We start from the raw sequence: 22,411 nt of genomic DNA, 5'->3' as shown, positions 1-22,411 counted from the left end.
TAATAATTCTCTCGGGTCTTGGGACACCAACCCAGTTCATACGGTTCAAGGTGGTGGTGGTCCTGTAGCCCTCCTCTATTTCAGGTTTAACGAACCACCACTTGAACTTAACAGTGGCTTTACAATATTCTTCATATTATTAATAATTATTCGATGCTAACACGGCCAACCCGACACTAGGACACTTTCGGCCCAGTCAGCTCGCTCTATCAGGACTACTATGGGATAGAAAGATTTTAGATAATCTCTAAATCGGCAATGTTCTGAAAAGAACAAACAAACAAGGATTCATACCACTATAAGTTACACTCTATGAAAACTAATAGAGCAATCTCTAAAATTACTAACGAATACTACAATTGAAGGTAACAAAATGATATTTTTCTAACAAAATTACCACCGATCAAACTTGACTTAGCCAGAAGGCGTCACATAAACCCAAGCTAAATCATTATATAGCCGGAAGGCTATGAATTCACCCAAGTTTAAACTTTCCACAGCCAGCCGGCATGAAATGAACCCAAGCTAAAGCTTTACATACCATAGAAGGCCTCAAATGAACTGAAGCTGCAGCTTTCCACAGCCAGTGGTGTTAATATTGTTCACATATTAATAATTGTTCGGTGCTAACATACATAATACCTAATTTTTATTCCGTTAAATTAAAAGTGTTTCATTTGTATGAGGGACTGGGATGCCGTTGACCCAAACCCGGGTGGTACTACCTGCAATCGATGCCAATGCCAAACAATCAAAGTGACCTTAGTATTCCTTGGATGGATCACTCTATAGTTGGAGTACAGTTCAGGAGAAACTAATTTTCTGACCAAAATTGAAATCGCCTCCTTACATTTTCAAGTGAATACACGGTTATTTTTTATACGGCGTGCATCCTTCTATCCCTCCTTAATCACTGCCATTCTTCGCAAAATTTTCGCGTGTCCACCTTTAAGGCACGGCCTCCCGACAACGCACGACAATCTCCCGTTTCGATTCTCAGCAGATGAAACGTTCGACCTCGCTCGCCGCATTTAGATCGCTTTAAAGATTTTAGTCGCCGTTAGTCACAGGTCGCAGCTGCCGCGTTGTCGTCCGTAAGTCGCGGAGCGTTAAGTCGTTCGCGTCACTTATTGCGAGGTGGTTGTTGCGGTACGCCTTATTGCATTGGCGATGGGCAAGGACATGCCTCCCCCTTACGGGGCACCGCCGGCAGCCCCGCCGAGTTACGCACAGGCCGTAGGAGGAGTCCCCCCGACGGCACCTTACATTCCCCATTATTCCCGTGAGTATACAAAATCAATCCCCGCGCCTTTTGACCTAATATCGTTTGCGTCCGTCTGACGTAACGACGACCGTAGCGTCGTAAAAATAGGCCGACGACAAAAGTGGTTTATCATCTGTGCCGATTCTAAATTTACGTTAAATCGTTCAGTTTTTTTTTCTTGCGCCATCCACCTACAGGGTGAAATGTTTACATGAAACATTAGTTTCATATCTCTTTTATTTTAATATTCGGGTTTTAATGCATTTTAGGGGGGGTTTTAGAGTTAAGTATAATACGACCAAAAATATAGTGCATTTATGGCTTTGACTATTTTACAGTACCTTAACCGCAGACCTTCGCAGGATCGTGGTAAAACCCATCCCAACAGATGTTTATACTGCATTAAGTAGATCTCACCTGAGATAGACCGTATATTTAGAAACTTGAAATTTTTATTTGAAAATTAAATGGACTGTGATCCTTCCACCCAAATAGCACACAATATCTCCAGTATATCCGGTCAATGTCCCATTTAAGTCGCATGTCCCGGAACATGTGGAGGATATTCTTAGGATATCCGTTAGCATATATACCAAGGATATACTGCAAAATATATCCCAGGGATATATGGATAGCTTTCGGATTTACTGTGCACGACATACCAAAGGTATGCGCTAAATAGATGACCTGGGGATATCCCCTTGCGCCATATGTGCACCTTTTTAGATTGTATCTCCTTTTGGATTATAGACTTCTTTTCTTATTTTATAAGTAAGCAATATTAGAGAAAATCCCCCAGAACAAAATTATATTTTAGCTACACATTTGCATAAAACATAGATAAATTATTTTATTTTCAGAAAAGAATTTTTTTCTTAAATTGGATCCAAAAACAAAGTATTTATTTTAGGAATCAAATTTTCACATTAAAGTGGTTGTTGAGTTAATTCATGAAAACATTTTCCCCATTTTTTAAGGCTTGTTTTCATGGTGATAGTAGGTACCATCACCTAGAAAAAAAAACTAGGAAATTTTTTAGGTTGACAAAAAATATTGCATGAAAATAGGCCTTCACTGTCAAATTGAAAAGTCAAATTTGGACTAGTTATTTTTGCGCGCTATAGTACCTACTCTCATAAAAGAGATCTTACCAATGACAGTTTTATGAAATTTGTATTTAATGTGACGAAATACATAAAAGTATACCTACATCAACTTTTTTTCGTATGAAAATCTTCCATCGTGCAGATTAGCATCTAAGATCACTTTCATGAGAGTATTATAAGCATCAAGCCCTCAACTTAAAAGGCGGATTTAGAGAAGTACAATTTTATAAGACCTGTCTTTTTCAAAACTAAAATATTTTCAGATGCGGATAAGAAGGCGAACACATAACAAAAATCAAAAGAATTTATTTTTTTAAAGAAACTTCCACACTTTTTACAAAACTTCTAGATTCCTCCTGTGTCGGTTTTTGCTCAGTCAAGCTCTGAAGAAGCCAACAGGATGATTGACGAAACGTCAGCAAGTTCGACTGAGCAAAAACCGACCCAGGAGGAATCCAGAAGTTTTGTAAAATGTATCAAAAGAATGTGTTAATTTAATAGTTCCTTGCCTGAAAAGAGCCAAGGAGCGTGAGCAACGAATCTAAAAAATGTTTTAAATTTCTTGCTTTCACCACAGAATGACAGAAAACCTGTCAAATATTTGTTATTCTTTTAGAGTTTAGTTCAAGATATAGTACCTTACTCTATATTTAAGATATTTTAAGTTTGGTTGTTCTATATTTTTGATATATTATGTACCTCCAATTTTTTCATATCTACATTAGAAAAAAATCAGATGTATGTAAAATGTGTTCTATTAATGGTTTCAATCGGCAGCCCTTTACTTTTACCATCAAAAGCAAAATTAAAGATTGAATGTTAATTGGAAAAAAACTTGTGTATTTGAAATATTTCCCAATAGATTACTCCTTAGCATCGCCTAAGAAACATCCTACAGATAGATGTATCGAATATACTGTGGACGTTCCAATTAGTAACATCGTATATCCTTGAGACGTCTTAAGGCTGTCCCTTAACTGAAACAGTATATCCCTAGGATATACTCCATGTCCCGTCAGACATCCCGAGGACGTTTTACGGATGTCCTTGTGCTATTTGGGTAGTCGGTACGTATTTATGTACTTGATTCTCGAGCTTTGACCCTGCGGGACTTTTTTCACTGGATAGTTCAAACGGTACTCTATTTTTCTTATGGGTAAATTTGAAAATAATCATTTTTGTCTTGTGTGCCTATCGATTAACAACATTCTTCTTGTATTTTTGTGTCTTCTACATCGTTCTTCGATTTGTAAACAACAACACTCTTTTTTCAGACGATATTCGCGGTAGATAAAGATATAGAAGATAAGAATAGAGATAAATATTTATTAGAAACTTACAACTAAACATTTTTTAAAGTGGCCTGTTTTTTAACGCTTTAAAATGTGGAGACCGTGAAGTGAAGCAGATGCTCCTCTCTTAGAAGAAGTGGAGGAAGTGGAGTTGGTAGTCGAACCTAATGACAATTTAGAAGATGAACTACTTTAGCAAATAAATGCTAAATAAATTGTGTTCAATGTTGACAATTTTATAAGAAATTCAGAAGGGGAAGTAGCAGCAGCCATAAAAACAAGTGACATGACCAAAGATTCAAGATTCAATACTGTTATTGTGTTGGATAATACCATGTATCAGTCATCTCAAATTAGAAAAATTCCAATTTCTTCAAATAAAGAAGAAATTAAATAATATCTGTACGAAAATGATTTATATCTTGAAGAGAGCTACACGAAAAAACAACTTCTGGAATTACTAAAACTAAAACATTTTAATAAAGTCTATAATATTGATTCGACAGCACAACAAAACGGACATGAAATCTTGAGATTAGCCCCGTATCATTGTGTATTTAACCCGATTGATATGATTTGGTCTGAGTTAACAGCGTATATAAGAAAATATCAGTACAAAACTGGTCTAACTGTGAAAAACGAGGAATAAAAGAAGAAAATATTTATCGAGAATGATTAGTGGCGGAGTTGATCATTGAACTACGTGACGACAGTAGCGATAGTGACAATTTTTAACGGATTCATGAGATTGTCTTCGCTTCTCCGTGCTCATTTTCCATAATTTTCTATCTTCCACCTCGTCTCTCCAACTGCGCTTTGGTCAACCACGTTTTCGTCTCTGCGGGGGAGTCCATTTTAAAATTCGTTTTGGCCATCTATCATCTGTCATTCTGTTTACATGTCCAAACCGTACCAGTTGTCGCTTTTCTATTTTCTCTGTAATGTCTTTTTCTATTTCCATTTCTCTTCTTACATCGATGTTTGTTTTTCTTTCTAATCGTGATACGCCCAAGCTTCTCCGCCAAACATCCATTTCTGTAGATAATAATTTATTAGATAATAATCTATTAGATCTCCGCTCCGTATGTCACACTTTCCACAAAGGAAGAGTACATTCGTTTTTTTGTTGTCTTCCGTATGTTCTCCCATAGTACTGAGTTAAGTGATCTGATTATCTTTCTTCCTTTTGCTACTCTTTCCCTATCATTTTTTTGTTTTCGAGTGGTAGATCTCTTACTTCGTCATTACCTAGAATCATGTATTCTGACTTCGTCATGTTTATTTTCAAACCGGCATGTACATAATACGGAAACTGAACGAGTACCATATAGCTCAAATCATCTGCATTTTCGGCTATCACTATTTGATCATCAGCATAGAAGAGGGTCATAAGGAGGTTTTCATCTACGGCTATTCCCATACCCTTACATTGTCTTATCCACGTTTTAAGTTTTTCATCTTAAACAATGTTGGCGATAAGCAACAACCTTGTCGTAGTCCTTTATCAGTGGTGGAAGGTTCTGTTAGATGCATATTTGCTATTTTACCTCTTGCAGTGTTGTGCTGGTTAAGGTTCTTGGTCGTCTCGATTAATTTTGGTTTGACTCCTATGTTTAACATTGTTTTCCACAACTAGGGTAAAGGGACGGTGTCATATGCCTTTTCCAAGTCAATGAAGGTGTGTCTCTAGGTTTCTCTGTTTCCTCTTTTCTACAAGGATTTTAAGAGTAAGATATTGTCTATCACCGATCTTCCGGAGCGGAAACCTGACTGTTCTTCCATTTCCCTTGTAGCTATTTGCTGTTCAGTTTTTGATTTTATGACCCGCGAGTATAAACGTCCGATTGAACATATAACTGCAATGCATCTGTAGTTTTTCGACTCTCTCTTTGATCCTTTTTTATAAATAGGTGTGATATGACAAGTCTGCCAATCCTTTGGGACGTTTTCCCCATTTATGCACTTTCGGAAGAGATTTGTTATCATTCCTAAAAGTTTTCCTGAACCATGTTTGAGAAGCTCTGATGGAATACCTCCCACGCCAGCCGCTTTTCTATTTTTTTGTCTCTCTTAGAGCTAATATTTAATGTATTGTATATTAATAATGATACTATGTAAAAATGTAATGAAATAGAACGTAATATATTTGTACTATTTTTTGTATGTACATGTTTCAAGAATTGCTCGGCAAAAAAAAGAAAACATACTTATATAAACAGCAGCCAAAGTTAATCACAGGGCCGGTTGTAAAAGCACCACATTTCTGGTCGATGTATATAAAGATATAAACATTTATTAGTTTTTTCATGGAGGCATGTGTTCCATGATATTGTTTTCTATAGTTTATTTATTTGGCATTGATTTTATTGCAAAATTCTTTCGTTTTGCCAAGTCCAGGTAGTATGACCAGGGTTTGGCTTAATTGGTGATTCCCAAATCGGCACATCAAGCGGGTATAGTCTGTCTCAATCTTCATCGGGTTGGTTTTCGACAGACCCACCCCAAAAAAAATTAACGATGTTATTACCCATTGTTATTGGGTAAAAATTTATTTTTATTAGAGTGACAGGGCAAGGGTGTGCGTGGTAAATGTCTTCATTTCCGAAATATTTCTTGAGTGTTGATCATTTGTGGCAGTGTTGAATAATCGTTTTTACTGTGCGCTTCGAAAAAGTTGTTTTGCGAGAATATAACAATGGCGCGTCGAAATCGTTTGTCGCTTGAGGCAAAACACCTTGTGAAAAATGAGTATAAAACTTTAATCGGTAGAGGACTTATTCAACAAGAAGCTTTAAAAGAAAAATGCCTACTTAGAAAAACGCCAATATCGTCTATAAGAGATATTAATAATAGTGGAGAATTGAAGACAAGGGATAAATGTAGCGATTTTCACTCACCGTATAGACAATAGTAAAAAGAACCTAGTAAGAAACAAAATATATCAAAGCGAAATTATTCCTACCTTGGTTACACTGAAAAAGAAGCCAGAAAAATATGAAACCACCCTACATACACCCTACATAAAGTTGTTTGTAAAATGGGATTTAAGTACCGCAAAATAGATAAAAGACAAAAGTAGTAATGGAATCGCACAGATTACGCACTTGGAGATTTAATTACGAAATTTATATAGATATAGATTAGACAACAGATCCATAATTTACCATGATGAAATATGGTTCGATACACACGACGCTGCATCCAAAGGATGGGTTGATTCCACAACAGTCAGACGAAAGAACCTTCAAATAAAGGAAAGCGCATCACCATAATACACGCTGGATCAGAAGACGGGTTTGTCCCAAACTGCATGAGGATACAATTGCCAAGCTTTTTGAAAATTGGTTTCAAAACAATATTTTTAAAAATATTCCCAATAATAGTGCTATTTTCCAGCATCATCAAGTTAAAAAACTGAAATCCAGGAATATTTGTTAGAAAATGATATTTATTTTGATTTCATTTAAAAAAAAAAGCGCAACTTCTGGAAGTCCTAAATTCATATGCAATTAAAAAGCATTATATATGTGATAACAGGCAACAACTTCTGGAATTATTAAAACTATAACATTTTAATACAGACTATAATATTGATTCGACAGCACAACAAAACGGACATGAAATCTTAAGATTACCCCCGTATTATTGTATATTTAACCCGATTGAGATGATTTGGTCTCAGTTGACAGCGTATATAAGAAAATATCTGTACAAAGTTGGTCTAACTGTGAAAAACGAGTAATAAAAGAAGAAAATATTTATCGAGAATGATTAGTGGCGGAGTTGATCATTGAACTATGTGACCTCAGTAGCGATAGTGACGATTTTTTAAGTGACTGATACTTTATTATTAATACGTTTAATATTTTGTATATTAATAATTATATTATATAGAAATGTAGTGAAATAGAATATAATATATTGTTACTTTGTACTAATTTTTTTATGTACATGTTTCAAGAAAGGCTCGGCAAAAAAGATTGAAAACATACTTATATTCTGCTTGTTAGTGTATGTAGATAATTTCCTAGGACGGTCCTGGAATGGTTACGGCTAAGGGTCTGCTCGGTAGGGTGTTCTATAAGTGTCTGCGGTTTTCGAGTAATAAACAGTAGCCAAAGTTAATCACAGGGTCGGTTGGAAAAGCACTATATTTCAGGTCGAAGTATATAAAGATTTTATAGGCAAATATTTATTAGTTAATGTGTCCCATGGGATCGTTTTCTATAGTTTATTTATTTGGTATTGATTCTTTCGTTCGAGATCGCAAAAACTGTAATAGTTAAAGGGGAATTATGTTGTTAAATACCCTTATAAAGTTGTTTAAAAAAATATTAACAATAAGCTGAAACCTATAATAGAGCCGACGTTAACTCATTCCCCAACTGGAGGCCTAGAGGAGCACGAGATCATATTGTTACGTTGAAATAGGTAAATGAGTAAAGGCAACTATAGGGTAAAGACGTACATTATGCTTTTTTAGATCTGGAAAAGGCATTTTACAGAGTTCCACGGTCAAGAGTATGGGAAGGTCTAAAAGAAACAAGAGTAGATAATAAGAATAATATATAATAATGTATGAAGTTAATGTAAACTCTGTGATAAAGAATAATATGAGATCGGAAGGATTCACGACTCCAGAGGAATTAAGACAAGGGGTTGCAGTTAGCCCAACATTATTCATTGTATTCATGGATAATATCATTAAGAAGTGTGCATAAAAGTGTACAAAAAATGTTTGTAGGATTTAAGAGCGTACATAAATTGGAAATATTGAACCAGTATTTGCCGACGCTGTAATGGTAACAAGTGAAAATAGTCTACAACTTAATCTGGACATATGGAATGAAATCTTTAAGGAAAATGACATGAATATCAACACCAGCAAAACCAAAGTAATGACAACAAACAAGCAAAATAGTAATATTAACATTGATGGTATCGACATATTACCGTAGCTGAGATCAATGAAAGAATAGATACAAAGAAGCAAGAAAGAAATATCACAACAAACAGGAATGCAAGTCTTTAAGACCATATAATATGAGTGTGGGTACTGTCAAAAAGACAAAAAGTAAAATTCAAGCCACTGAAATGAAGTAGCTGAGGAAAGTGAAAGGTGTAAGAAGTAGAGACAGAATCAGAAACAATCAAATAAAAGTTGAGCTGAATGAACAGCCGATTGCTGAAGAATTCGGAAGACAAAAAAAAGCAACACCAAAACAGACATGGAAAAAAAGGATAGCTGAAGTCCTACAAAACAGACGCAAACTAAAAAAAAGCGAGAATTTAGTATAAGATGAAAAAGCATGGAAAAGGATCATAGAAATATGTTTTAAATTTAACCTTGACCACTACGGTATAAGGGTTTATATATATATATATATATATATATATATATATATATATATATATATATATATATATATATATATATATATATTTTAAACTTGAATTAGACAAACTTTATATTCTTGAAATTAGGAAGAAATTTTTTTTCACAAAACTTTTGCTGCCTGTATCACCACTATTATTTAGAAATTATTATTTTCGTATTCTTTATTTGTTGATTAAGTAAAATTATACTGCTGAAAAAATGCATACCGCTATTATCTGACTAATTATTTTGAAAACGATAGAAGACAGTTACATATTTAAAATAACTAAGTGTATCAGTTAATACTCATAGTAGCATTTTCTTCCCTGATCTTTGTGACTAAAGCTAAACGAAAATGAGATATCCCGTTCACGAGTTCTCGGTCGAATGGAAATTCGAATGGAAGATAACGTCTTGTGTCACAATTTCGTAGTCGTTTTTTTCATTACTTTAGTTGCTTCGTTCGACTTTTATAGAGAACAGAAAAATATATATTGTTTGAAATTAGGGTCTGCTCTATCGTATTAAAATGTTTTGAACGATGCAACCTTGCCGACACTAAGAATAATATATATCAACATCGTTAGCTCAATGTTTTATTACATTTTATTACCCTTTTAGATTCACTGCTTCATTTTCATTAATTTTGTGTAATAGTGTCCTAAACCTCTCTGGAGCGGTTTTCAAAATATTAATTATTTTACTAGTTTTCTTGACCTGAATTTAATTCATAGCACACATCACACATACATTGTTCTTGTCCATAACATTTGCCATTAATATTTGAAAGACGTTTTGTAAAAGGTTTTTATCATAATCTAGATGATACAGGGTAGAATCCTAGCGAAAGCACCAATCGTTAACAAAGATATAGAGAATTAGTTACTAGGAGCGATTACAAGCTGCGTGCATATAGGGTAACATGTTTGAGTTAGATTTTGTTTATATTGTTATAATTTAGTGTAGGTGATAAGGTAGATACTATTTAACATCATATAACACAGATATTCTTAATGCCTTTGATGTTTCTTAATTAGGATAAAAAGTTATAGGAACACTTCAACTAGTGAACGCGATAATCGATTTTTCGTTCCTCAGTAAGAAAAAAGGCTACTACCCTGCCTATTTACCCCACTTTCTAGTGTCAATAATAACGAAGGATATCTCATACAGGATAGCAATAAATAACACTCACTATAACTAGGAATACATGTTCCTGCAAGAAAGTGGATTACTGATCTAAACCTTAGAAAACAAGCTATATTGGATACAATTTTTATTGCACCTTGCAAAGTGTTTTGTATTTATTCTAAAAACGAAAACGAAAAAACAAACTTGCGAATAAGTCAATCAGCTATCATTCAGAGGAATAAAAAGTCTTCATTTAAAAACACACACAAAAAAACGCTGCATTTAAAAAAGTAAATCTAAATAGTTAACAACTTGGGCGACCGAGTTCGTCCCTGCACAGTCCCAATCGCATTTAATTGGCCCCGAATGAGCTCGATAATTGTATAAACAAGCTGTAAAATTTTTAATAAAAATAGTTAAAAAAACGCTTCTGCGCTATGCGATGATAACCTTTCGCTTGGTGTGGGCGCCGCAGAGACGTGTTTTTCTCATTGTTTCCTACGGTTCGGATAAAATTGTGTCCATGAACATAGCATAAACATTTGAAGGATCGCGAGTGGAAGAAATCTCATATATACAACTTACAAATAAGCGAGAAGATAAAAGGGAAAGCTATTCATTCGGTCGTACTAAATCCTATATAAGACAGTCATCAAACTGGCACTTGTTTCAGAAATTCAAGTGAAAGTGTTCGAGATTCTCGAATCGAATTCTAACAACATATTTTAGACGGGTTTTTGATGGTCGCCTAATCGAGAACTTCAGCTTAAACTAATGCGTAAGCGCGTCGAAACCTACCTCTATTAATACGTTTGTTTCACAGCTGTAAGAAACAAGATTGCTTTCGAAAAATCGTTATTGGGCGGGGCAAGTTCGTAACGCGTAGCGCGAAACAGCTTTTTTATAAAAGGAAAGGGCTTCGCGGTTTCGTGTGGTAAAGGGACGCATTGTTTTTCTATCGTGCTCCTGCGGACCACTATGGAACTTTCGGAAAATCGATGTAATTTAATTGTGCATGCACCCAGTATAAAATGTCCTTCACATTTCGTCGAACTTCAAAGTTACAGCAAACATCAGTAAATATTAAAATATTTTTTCAAATATCTCGCTCCCTGTATAATTGGCGAAACTTGAAACTCTCTCACAACACGCTTTATCAAATAAACTTATCCTATCTTTAACGGTTTTTCATTTATCACCAACAATTTACCCATAAAACGGAATTTTTTAGGGTATTTTAGATTTTTTCCCCAGAAACGACACACCCTGTATATGGTACAACCATTGTTCGAAGTAGAGGTTATAGCCCTGGATTTTCCACGCTTCCTGGTTCAAGAATTTTTTCAAAATAGTAAATGGTTTTCGAGAAAATAAGTTTTTTCTGAAACCATGCAGTGCGCCGTAATAATCAATGACGATCGCGTCTTAGTGCCCGAAAAAACGATTTCAATATGGATTTTTTCAAATATCCCGAGCAGGGTATGTGACGAAAACCGCAAATATTTTTGTATTTGTATGTAGCTCTTGATGCGGCCTATGATATTTTTTACGATTTTTGATTTGCGGCTAATAATTTACTCTGTAAAAAAACAATTTTCTAGGGCTTTTAGAGTTTTGCCTATAATTTGAAAATCCTGTATATAATCGAAAAAATTCCCAAAATAAATGTTATTGCACTGGATCTTCTGCGTTCGCCGGTAAAAGAATTTTACCGATCGGGTGAACGATTATGGAGGAAAACATATTTTCCTGGAAGCTAAAATTACCAAGTTTAAAAGTTTAAAAGAATAAAAGTTTATAGAGCCGTATCTTCGACTTCTTCTGGTTCAAGAATTTTTTAGGTCTCGTAAACAGTTTTTGAAAAATGATGTTTTTGTAGACCCTTACACGCGCGATTTTTTATTTTTTTAGAATACTTCCCGACCCTCCAGCCCCCCCATTTTCAGTAGGTTCCGTCACGGGTCAGAGCTGTAGCTGCTATATGTGCGAAATATGAAGTCGATTGCTTCAAATTTTGGACACTTATCGTGTTTCATGGCAAGGTCCAAAAAACAGTCGAAAATCGCAAAAAAGGGGCCATTTCGTACAAGTTTACGTGCCTCGTGGACGGTTAAAAAAGAGGCAAATTTCAATTTTGTAGCTCCAACGGTTCGAAAGTTATTCAGGAGAAACCATAAGACGAAATCGGAGAACGGAGAACGGACAGACAAAAAAAAAATTTTTTTCGACGGTGGTTATTTCTGTACCAGCGGCGATCCCATATAACCTACCGTTACCGAGATATAAAATTTTTAGACGAGCGCACATACTTTCGAAAATTCGATTTCATCGATTTTCGAAAGTAACAAGTTTCAGACAAATAATCACTTGCGATGCCCTGATGCCCCCAATTTCTCAAATTTCTCGCAGTTAAAAAAAAAATTTCTTCAAAATTTCCAGATGTATTAGCGTGGTTTTGTACTATATATGTTTTATAATATTCAAAAAATTTCTAAAATAATAAGTGATTTACCTAAAAACCCAGTTTAGTCCCGTGATTCCACAACCACTTCATAAGAGAAAATATGATAAGCCCAGAAATATATCTGCAAGAAAAAGGAACAGTTTTTCTTTTAATGAATACAAAAAGCAGAAGAGTAATATTACCTTATTATAATATTAATGTTGGAACCTAATTCTATTAATTATTATAACACTTTTGCGTACTTTGGAATTTGCAATTAATGGTGTTAGTTGATGGATAAAGTTTTGATAGGCATTTATTTAGTTTGATTTATAGAGCATAGATACTTATTTTATCTTATATTTAGTGCATTTCTTATTATTACCAAAATATTCCAACATTTTTAGTTCGAAATACTTGAGATATGAAGTTGTATGTCAAAAGGGCCATATCCTACCATATCAGTCTCCACTAAAAAATAAACTTTTTCCGTACTTTTTCTAACCCATTACCTCTAAACCTTGGCGTTTCGGCACAGATTTTTGTTCATTTATGAGTAGGTGATGCATATAGATGTCAATGTCAATTAAAGACAACACAGATACTTCTAGAATAATTTACTAATCGCGATAGCTTAAATCAGCTGAGAACAATTGAATGTTATATTGATAACCTATTTGTAAAAGTGGTTTAATCAATGTTTGTGTTTCGGTTGAGTCATCTAGGTTTATACAACCCCTTTCTTTTCAAACTTTTCCAACACTTCTGAAATTTGAAGTCCATCGTTTGTACTGCATGTGGCATTAATAAACAACAAATTAACATATACAATTTTCCACCATTTCGAATATATAACCAAATACTATAACTACTCAAAAAACCCGCCTCAGCGTTTTATTCTAAAACACCCTGTATATATGATTAATTCAAATAAATGTATGTTTATGAGTGTTGCATGAGAACAATCAATATTTTGACAGGGCAAGATCAACCAAATTCATTATAATTTGCAATTATGTTAAACTCCCTGACAATTCTAGGTTTTCGAACATTTCCCATCTTGTACAAAGCCTATATAATATTCATTTATACATAAGGTCTGTTCATAGATATAAGAAAGTGACTAACTGATACGTATTAAGGAAAGACCCGGGCAAGCTGCAAGAATTAAATTTGGCCGGGCCTGTTCGGCTTTGCTTAGAAAGATACTAAACAATATTTATTTATTTATGTATGTATTTATGTTTAAATCTAAAATAAAATTACAAATTATTTATCTTTAGAGCCAGCATGCAAAATAGGTAACTATTTTACCTTTTTTTGATGGCGCGTTTGTTTTACACTTATCAGTTGAGTCAACCCAACCCTTTTCCGGGGTATCATAAGTGTCGAACCAAGTTTCATCCAAGTAAATAATTGACCTTTGTTGTTCTCTGTAAATCCTAATTTTTTCTAGATATTCCAGTCGCCATTTCCGAATTCTAAAAGTTTCCATTAAAACTTGTCAATTTTTTTAAATCTAAAACCCATGTGTTGAATACACTTCCATAAGGTAGTTCTGCCACATTTAACACCGGTTTCATCTTTTTCAAGCCTCTTAATTAAGATATCTAATGTAGGCACGCTTTGTTCGTCGTATAACTGGTAAATTTTACGCCATATTATATCTTGATCACTTTCATCTACACTTGAGAAAATGTCAGCATCGCTTGTTTTTTTCCTCGCTGAAATGAAATGAAATTTTTTCTAAAGATGCTTGCTTGCTGGTACCACGTTCAATGAGAGTCAAATACACATTGTTTATAACTTCCTTAGTCTCAATAGAATGGTGTTTTCTACATTTGGGCATCTCCTGAGATACACATATTTTCCATAATTCGCACACGATTCAACACACTGTGTATTACACATGAAATAAGAATAATTACTAATAAATTTAAACAAAGTAGTATACCAAACCAAAGAATATTAAAGACAGGTAGGTATAAAATTATTTTCTATTACAAACCACAATGTTACCTGAATTTAAATTTCGAAACTTTAGGTAATAATCTTGTTGCATTGTATGTTGATTACCACCCTTGGATAATCCCATTCAAAAGCAATTGGTCACTTTCTTATATCTATGAACAGACCCTACCTATAGTCTGTACGATTTACGATGGCATAGTCGCATATCATAAAACCAAGAGTGATGGTGCCTCAGCATTTTACCTGCTTCCACTCGAATGGCAAAACCCACCTGCCAGTGTTCTACCTTTGTTTATTACTCTTAAATATTCGCATATCAATAAGGAACACCCTGGTCTATTATTACATAGAAAATACATGAATCCATCTCAGAGTATGGGCGTACTAGTTAAATTAATAAATGTCAAGTACAACTGACTCTGTGTTCCTTACTCCCAAGTAATATAATCATGATCGCTGGTGACGGCTGTCTTGCATTGATCAGAGAGACATTTAGGGCGGAACAACATCTGTGCAAGTATAAGTGGAAGCAAGATGAACAATCTATTTTACTCTGCACTGATTATATCAACCATAACCTACCTAGTGCGATTTATGGTGAGGTTGGGTATATTTAAGTATCTTTATCTAGAGTAGTAACCCGACAGTTATAGTTAACTCAATTAAGATCCAGTAAGAGAAAAAAAATGTTACCGAAGGTATCACAAGCAATGGAGCTAAATCAAACAAAACCTTGGAGCACAACGGAGCTATGTTTTTTTTTATTCTTATGTAGTAGATGTCATACATATTAAATACTAAACTGAAATAATAATTTATTAAATTTAGAATAATCAAAGAACATAAGAAAATCATTGCGTGTCTCCTGTTTTATCCTTATCGGTTGCTGGCGTTTATCAATTGGACAGCAGATATAAACGTCACTTTAAGCAACTCAAGTATGTTCAGGTAAGATCGTCAGAAATCGCCTTTAGATATCATGGTGCCCAGGCCTAGCCCAGTGGTAAGGTAATTTTTTGAAATCTGCGCAACGCAAGTGTACAACTGGGTTTTACATTATACCTACAATCTATCTTGTATGGTATCAGAGTTTCACACTTACGCTTCGAAGCTTGACCATTGGGCAACACAAGGAAAATCCAAAAGCTAGACAATCGCGCTCGACGCTAACGAATCAAAATGTGGGTCCACCTACTTAACGATTTTTTTTATTTTTATTTTAACGCAGAGGCGGTAACACATGGCCGCCACGGTGAAGCGGAAAGGCAAGATCAAAGCCATCGTTTGTTTATTCGGGCGAACATGATGTCAACACTATACTCGAATCGCTTTGTTCCCAAGTATTATTTGGAGGCAATAATGGCGACGTGAAGCCGACTTTCTAGAGCCTGATTTCTATTAAGTAAACACATTTTCAAATCTATAAAGAAATCGATAGCGAATATATAAACTCACTAAAGTTAAGTAAGTGACCAACGCTGACATTTTTAGTAAAATTATCAATGTATCAACGAGAAAGTTCATTATCTCAAAAGTCTCAAAAGTGATGAGAAAATGGTGAATATAAAAGTTTTAAAATTTTGTTTTGAACTCGTTTTGAATTTCTTCAACATTTAGAATAATAATAATATGTACCTATACCTAATAATTTTTCCAATATTTTAATTTTTCTAAAAAGATACTAGTTTTCATACATGCAAAAAATTACTATGGCCCCATTATTTTTGAAGGTATTAGCGTTATTCGAAGATGGTGTAAACATTTTCTAAAATGGCACACCATTTTTTTTAAGGATCTTACAAAAACCAACAACTTTTATTAATTGTCTCATATATCACTTTTTAATACTTTGGGATTTATATTAACTTTTCCAATATTTACCCTTCTTTCTGTCTAAAACAATGGCTATAATAATAGTTGGCATTAGCCAACAGAGTTCTGTTAAGACTAAAATGTGAACAGGGAAATAATTTTGTTGGAGCCGTAGATAAAGCAACAGACAGTGATTAATAATTTTGGTTAAAATAAGGGCCAAATTTGAAATTCACAGAAAATTCAAGTATATTATGTTAAATACCTATTACTACAAATTAACTTATGTTATTTTTAATTATAATAAAATAGTTTTTATAATCTTTTACCATTTTTTAAATATGCAATACTACCCCTAGCATCAAACCATTCCATTAAACACTGAAGAGGTTGTTTAGTTGGTATATGTACTGTAAAGTCATACTGCCAACAAAGTATTTTTTTCCGCCTCATCCCGTATATAAATCAAATCAATCTTTAGAAAAATCCATACTTAGTTTTTTTTTTAATTTACTGACACCGCAATCAATTTTATGAATTTATTTACTCAGTTGTCAGGTAAAAATTTGACAATGTTATTTTGTCATGGCAAACTAATATTACAGTCTTGAGCAGAAAGAAGGGTAAATATTGTAAAAGTTGATATAAATCCCAAAGTATTAAAACAAGATATATGACATACCAGGCCAATAAAACTCGTATTATTTATAGCAGCTCTTAGATAAATAGGGGTCGTAAAAAGCACACCCTAACCTTCAATTTGTGCCAGCGATCTCCACACAAAAATTGAATGGTTTTAGGCATGTTTTGATAACTTAGTGTCGATTATTGAGAGTCGCAAGGTTACGTTGAAAGCAACTTTTGACATGACTCGCGCATGCTCATATTGAAAGTTCCTTCTCAACGTTTTATGATGTTGACTTAAAAAGTGTCTGTCTTTGGTTATTGACATGTGCCGGAAAAAAATTCTTTCAGAAGATTAACTGTGAATCCCGTCAAGATAGCGTTGAGAAGTTTATTCAGTACAGTACAGTACAGGATGGGGCTAATAGAGTGAATCTAATTATTACTAAATGTAATATTGTCTCTTAAAATTTCACTTCATTTCGATTACTCGCTAAACAGCTCTACCTACAGACTTAAGGGACTTAAAGGATCTTGGAGTTGTGTTTGTCTCTACAACCTTCAATTTGGTTTGGCCAAACTGTAAACATTTTCTTAAGATTTCTTCTTAAAAATTGTATTACTTGTTTGTGAGGTCTAAGTTGGATTTTAACAAATGCCATAAGCAATCTCTTTCTCGCACATTTTGTGGCAGTGTTTCAACTCTGTTAAAATACTTGTGCACACTGTACGGATGGCGTTAGCTTTAGTTTTTGTTTTGTTAATCTCGGTTTTAGTTTTAGTTCTTTTTCTATTTTAAGCATTCCATATATGTAATTTAGCTTAGTTTAGTTTTGTAAGATTTACACGTTTAACTTGATTTCCAAATTTGAATTTCCTTTCCGGCCTGTTGGAAATAAGGAGCTATTATTTATTATTATTATTGTTAAAGAATTTCTTAATTTTAATTTTAAAAAAATTTCATTTTTGACCCAAAAAATTAAAAATAAGAAAAAGGTTGGGAGCAAAATAAGCGATGTTCCTGTAAAAATGTATTAAGATTCCATACATTCATTCCATAACCGCAAGTGCATTCTATTTTTTGTTTCAGTTATGAAAGGTCCAGAAATTTTGACCACAATTGTGCCGGTGGTCGGTCCAAATTCTACGCATATGGTGTGCCCCCACTGTCACGCGGAAATAGACACACTCACAAAACCAAAGCCTGGAAATAGGGCGTACGTTGCCAGTGCCATATTGTGTATTATAGGGTAAGCTAGTCGCGCTATAGCCAATAAACATAGTTAACGCGTTAGCGCCATTTGTTTGTAATAAATGAGAACGAAAAGTAAAAGTAAGATGAAAACCCACTTGGCGAACTCGCGTTTTGCTGCAATTATGTTTTATAAATAGTATTGCCGTATCTGTGATGTCATACCTACTTTAACAGAAAGCAATATAAACGAACTAATTTATTTAAAACAGATGTTATTATGGATCGTTCGCTTCTTACAGTTGTTTAGACAACCTCCATAACGTAAACGAAAATAATTGCTGCAGTGATGTGATAACTAATTCCCGTTAATGTAAAAAAATTTATGTTTACGGTGTCTCGTATATATTTATTGCTGGTCGGGTCCAAAACAGTATTATGTTATCGTTTTAAGAATCATTTTTAATACGATTATCGACATTTATACTACCGAAAATAATAGTTTTAACCTTGACAAAGAGGAAAATAGACTGAACGGAAAATGTATGGTATAGTTTGTCTCAAAGTATATCGTGCTAGATTCTGCATTTGTCGCAGGGCAACATTAGGGCCGCTTTCCTTCGTTTTTGTTATATTCTAGTATAATAACTTTTTCAAAAGGCTCACTAATTTACTAGTCAAAATTAGGTATAGAAATATCTGACCCATAATTGCTTTTTCACTCAAAAATGAATAAATTATTCATCCATGAGTTTAACCAAAAATAATAAGTAATATAAAAGATTTATTGGGGTTTAGCCTGTCAAAAGGCAAGGTGATATAGACTACACCTATAAATAAATAAGAGAGCAGAATATTAAGCATAATCATAAGAAAATAAGATTCTGCCGTTAATTCCAAACATATTTTGCTGAACATATTTTTTTTAAAAAGTACCAATTTAACAAAAAAAAAATATAAATTGTCTTTTAAAATTAATAAAATCGATCAGCTTTATACAGAGTGTCTTATATTTGGGAGAAATTAAGAAATTTAAATCATCCTTTCCTTTAAATGCATTGCCATATTGCACATCGCTGTAGGAGTTTTCGAGATATTTAATTTTTTATTAAAGACCTATATTTTCAATACCATAAAAATTTGGGCACAAATTAACCATTGCATAGCATATTTAGATATTTTCAAATGTCTAACCAATAGTTGGCAGTGGCCAATAACTAGATTTTAAGGTGGTCAACCCTCCATAAGGTCCATAAGAGAAAGCCTTTGAAGCAATAAGCAGAGTGTGAGAGAAAGCAAAAATGTGTACGAAATTGGACATCATTTAAATTACGTTTGGAATTTCTGAAAGCTTGCCATCAGATGTCTCAGGATGGATAAAGAATGAAAACTTCAATGAATACATAGGAAACGTAATTTATAAACATTTGGTGAAAAAGAAGATCAAGTTTCATGTTTTTTTTGCTGATGGGCGTAAAACTCATTTGACCCTTCAAACGACTGAATTATGTTCAAGGTTGAAGATAACATTAAAAATTAGTTGGAATAAAGCAGTTTTAAACTTCAGGGGGGAAGGTCCGAATTCCACAGTATCCAAACTACTCCAGAATAGTTCTAAATCGACAATCTCGTAACGAACAATACTGGGACTTCCTCATGCTCCCATAGAACTACTTCAGATAACATATGAAATAGAAGACATTCCTGTTATTATAAATAATAATAGTTCACTAATTTTCCCTCTGCTTCATGTGGGACGTCTCCGATGCAAGTAGAATCAAATTCGGAACAAAATACTGCGAAAGCGAAATAACCTATTGTTCTTCTTCTTCTTTTGGCCGAAGACTCCAAAACGCAAACTGTAAGACTGTCATTTGTGCTAACTTCTTCAGATCGGCGAAATGCAATGAAAACATAATTGGAAGAATTGGAAAAATAAATATTGAAAGAAGAAAGGAAGCAGAAAGGAATAGAAGCAAATAACCACAAAGTAAATACAGAGAAATGTAAATGTCTAAAGCTAAACAAACAAAAAATTAACAAAGTCAGAGAAACAAAAATAATAGCAAACGTTGATAAAATTACAAACACAGTTTTAAAAAGGGGACTTCAATTACGTCTGGAGGATAGGTCGGCTTAAGAAATTGAAGTGCCGGAGAATATTTAGTGAGGAAAATCTTCGTAGTACCAGAGCTAAACATATTTCCAATAGCAGCCCATGTGATGGTGACACTAACCCTGAAGATACAGTAAAATATTCAACTCACAAGAAAGAATATGAAGATCATAACTAAATAAGAAGCTACACAATAGCTACACAAATAATACATCTACAGGTATTATTAAGACTATTATGAAGACTATTTTCAGCTGAAATTTTAAACAGAAACGTGTCAACGTCAACTAAACGGAAACTATTTTTGGAGACAGAAATGAGGCGCCTATTCATATAGATTGTTCACAGAAAACAGAATTTACTTTATTTATCCTTAAAATCAGGGATAAAATGCTACTTTGGTGTTGTAAAACCTCAACAATCAGGAATTGATGAAAAAGCGCAAATTTTTAAGATGTTTTAAGTTGATAGCTGTTTTAACCTTGTTGCTATATGTATGCACATGATAGAATGATACAAAGTAATACATGCAATTTCTTTCTGTAATAACGAACTGGTTAAAAATTGATTCGGAGAACATTTGTCATCGATGCTGTATTTTGCTACATTGAAATATGTTTATGGCTCCCACATATCTGGGACATTCTTGTAAGAGCTAGTAGAATTTACAATGGCCAACAGTTAAGCCGAAACAATGTAAAAAAAGGGTTTAAAATTAATAGCAGAATCGAAATTTGGGACTTTTATTTAAATAGCATCGTGCTAAAAAATCAAATTTTGCATTCAAACTTTTGTAAAATGGCCGGGTTTCAACTAAACCAAACCTAAACCAATGTCCGTCCGATATTCAATTGGAAGAGTCAGTGACACTGAAACTTTTCAGCCATGTGTATAATTTTCCAAACTGAAGGTCATCAAGAGCGATTGGCAATTCACCAAAATGTGGAATTTGAAATACTTTAAAAGTAGGGCTGTAAATTTCGGCACATGTCAGCTACTTTTTTGGCCCTTGAAATTTAAATCGCGATATTCACAAAAATAGTTTTTTTTTGTTATAAAAAAAAGCAACAACGATTTTATAGTATAAATCTTTTAAATTGCAATTAAATCCGGAATTGTTTTGCAGGTGCTTTTTGGGCTGCTGCCTTATACCTTGCTGCATGGACTCGTGCATGGACGTGAACCATACGTGTCCTCACTGCGACTCATACTTGGGGACTTACAAGCGATAGAAAAATCATCTGGCGCATGATACCAAACATTATTGGGCTGTAGAAGCTGTTTTCGTGCTCGTTGGGAAATATTTACTTAACATTCCAAATGAGTTTTCATGATTTGTAACACTCTCAGCGTCCGTCAATTATGAACTGCCTCTTTGCGGAAACTAGTATAGTACAACTTTGTTTTAATGTAAGCTAATCTTATTAAATATGAGTATGTGGCACTTATCGGTTGTTTTAACAATGTGCTAATGTTGTCATTGTTGTATATAGGGAATATTTTTGTTTTGTACAATTGAGTTTTTAACAATTAACTGTTAAATTGATTGTTTATTTACTAATTGTTTTCGTTTAAAAAAATATATTAATTATATTTTCCTAAGCCGAATTTTGTTCGTCAATACCGTACCTATTTAGAAATGCTTGTAGACTGTGGGTCGTAAATCCCATTCCCAGTTCTTTTTCACTAGAAACTTTGAAATTGAAGTTTTATTCTTAAAGCCCTACCTAGTTAATTGTGTTTCTAACGAAAGAAGTATCTATATGATGGGTATTAATAGAATTTTCTGACACGCAATTTATGCCACGCTCTGGGAAACGTCATGCATCATGTAGAATTTTCAATTGCAAATTCTATTTGTGCTTTTGCATTTGATATAACGAGCGCGCTGGCGGAATCTAAGTACGCGCGTTGAATATGTATAGTTCTTCATATTGTTATTAAAATTGAGCACGGAACCAAATTTCAATTTGTTTTGGTTTTAATTAGGGGATACTCAACCGTAAAGTATGGGTCCGCCTAAGTAGCAACCGTATACAGGGTATTCCGAAATTAGATGTTAATATTTTAATCACGTATTCTA

At 33.9% G+C, this 22,411-nt stretch overlaps 1 protein-coding gene across 1 annotated transcript; it reads left to right on the top strand.

Moving 5' to 3' along the window:
- The first annotated feature begins 979 nt into the window (after positions 1-979).
- LOC132707576 (LITAF domain-containing protein-like) lies at positions 980-21,926 on the top strand. The gene is made up of 3 exons (XM_060679481.1): positions 980-1,282; positions 18,111-18,270; positions 21,455-21,926. Exons 1-3 carry the CDS (start codon positions 1,171-1,173, stop codon positions 21,558-21,560), a joined length of 378 nt encoding a protein of 125 aa, XP_060535464.1. The 5' UTR covers positions 980-1,170; the 3' UTR covers positions 21,561-21,926.
- The last annotated feature ends 485 nt before the right edge of the window (positions 21,927-22,411 follow it).

Source organism: Cylas formicarius, unplaced genomic scaffold, assembly GCF_029955315.1.
Source record: "Cylas formicarius isolate icCylForm1 unplaced genomic scaffold, icCylForm1.1 PGA_scaffold_9__14_contigs__length_23061073, whole genome shotgun sequence".
In the NCBI taxonomy this organism is placed as follows: domain Eukaryota; kingdom Metazoa; phylum Arthropoda; class Insecta; order Coleoptera; family Brentidae; genus Cylas; species Cylas formicarius.
The sequence above is the reverse complement of the archived record's forward strand: the minus strand, read 5'-3'. Positions and strand labels throughout refer to the sequence as shown.

Bases quoted from the DNA above. Each gene is read 5' to 3' on its own strand.
- LOC132707576 (XM_060679481.1), top strand. From the start codon at position 1,171: ATGGGCAAGGACATGCCTCCCCCTTACGGGGCACCGCCGGCAGCCCCG. The intron at 1,283-18,110 runs GTGAGTATACAA...TTTTTGTTTCAG, and splicing joins TTACATTCCCCATTATTCCC to TTATGAAAGGTCCAGAAATT. The intron at 18,271-21,454 runs GTAAGCTAGTCG...ATTGTTTTGCAG, and splicing joins GCCATATTGTGTATTATAGG to GTGCTTTTTGGGCTGCTGCC.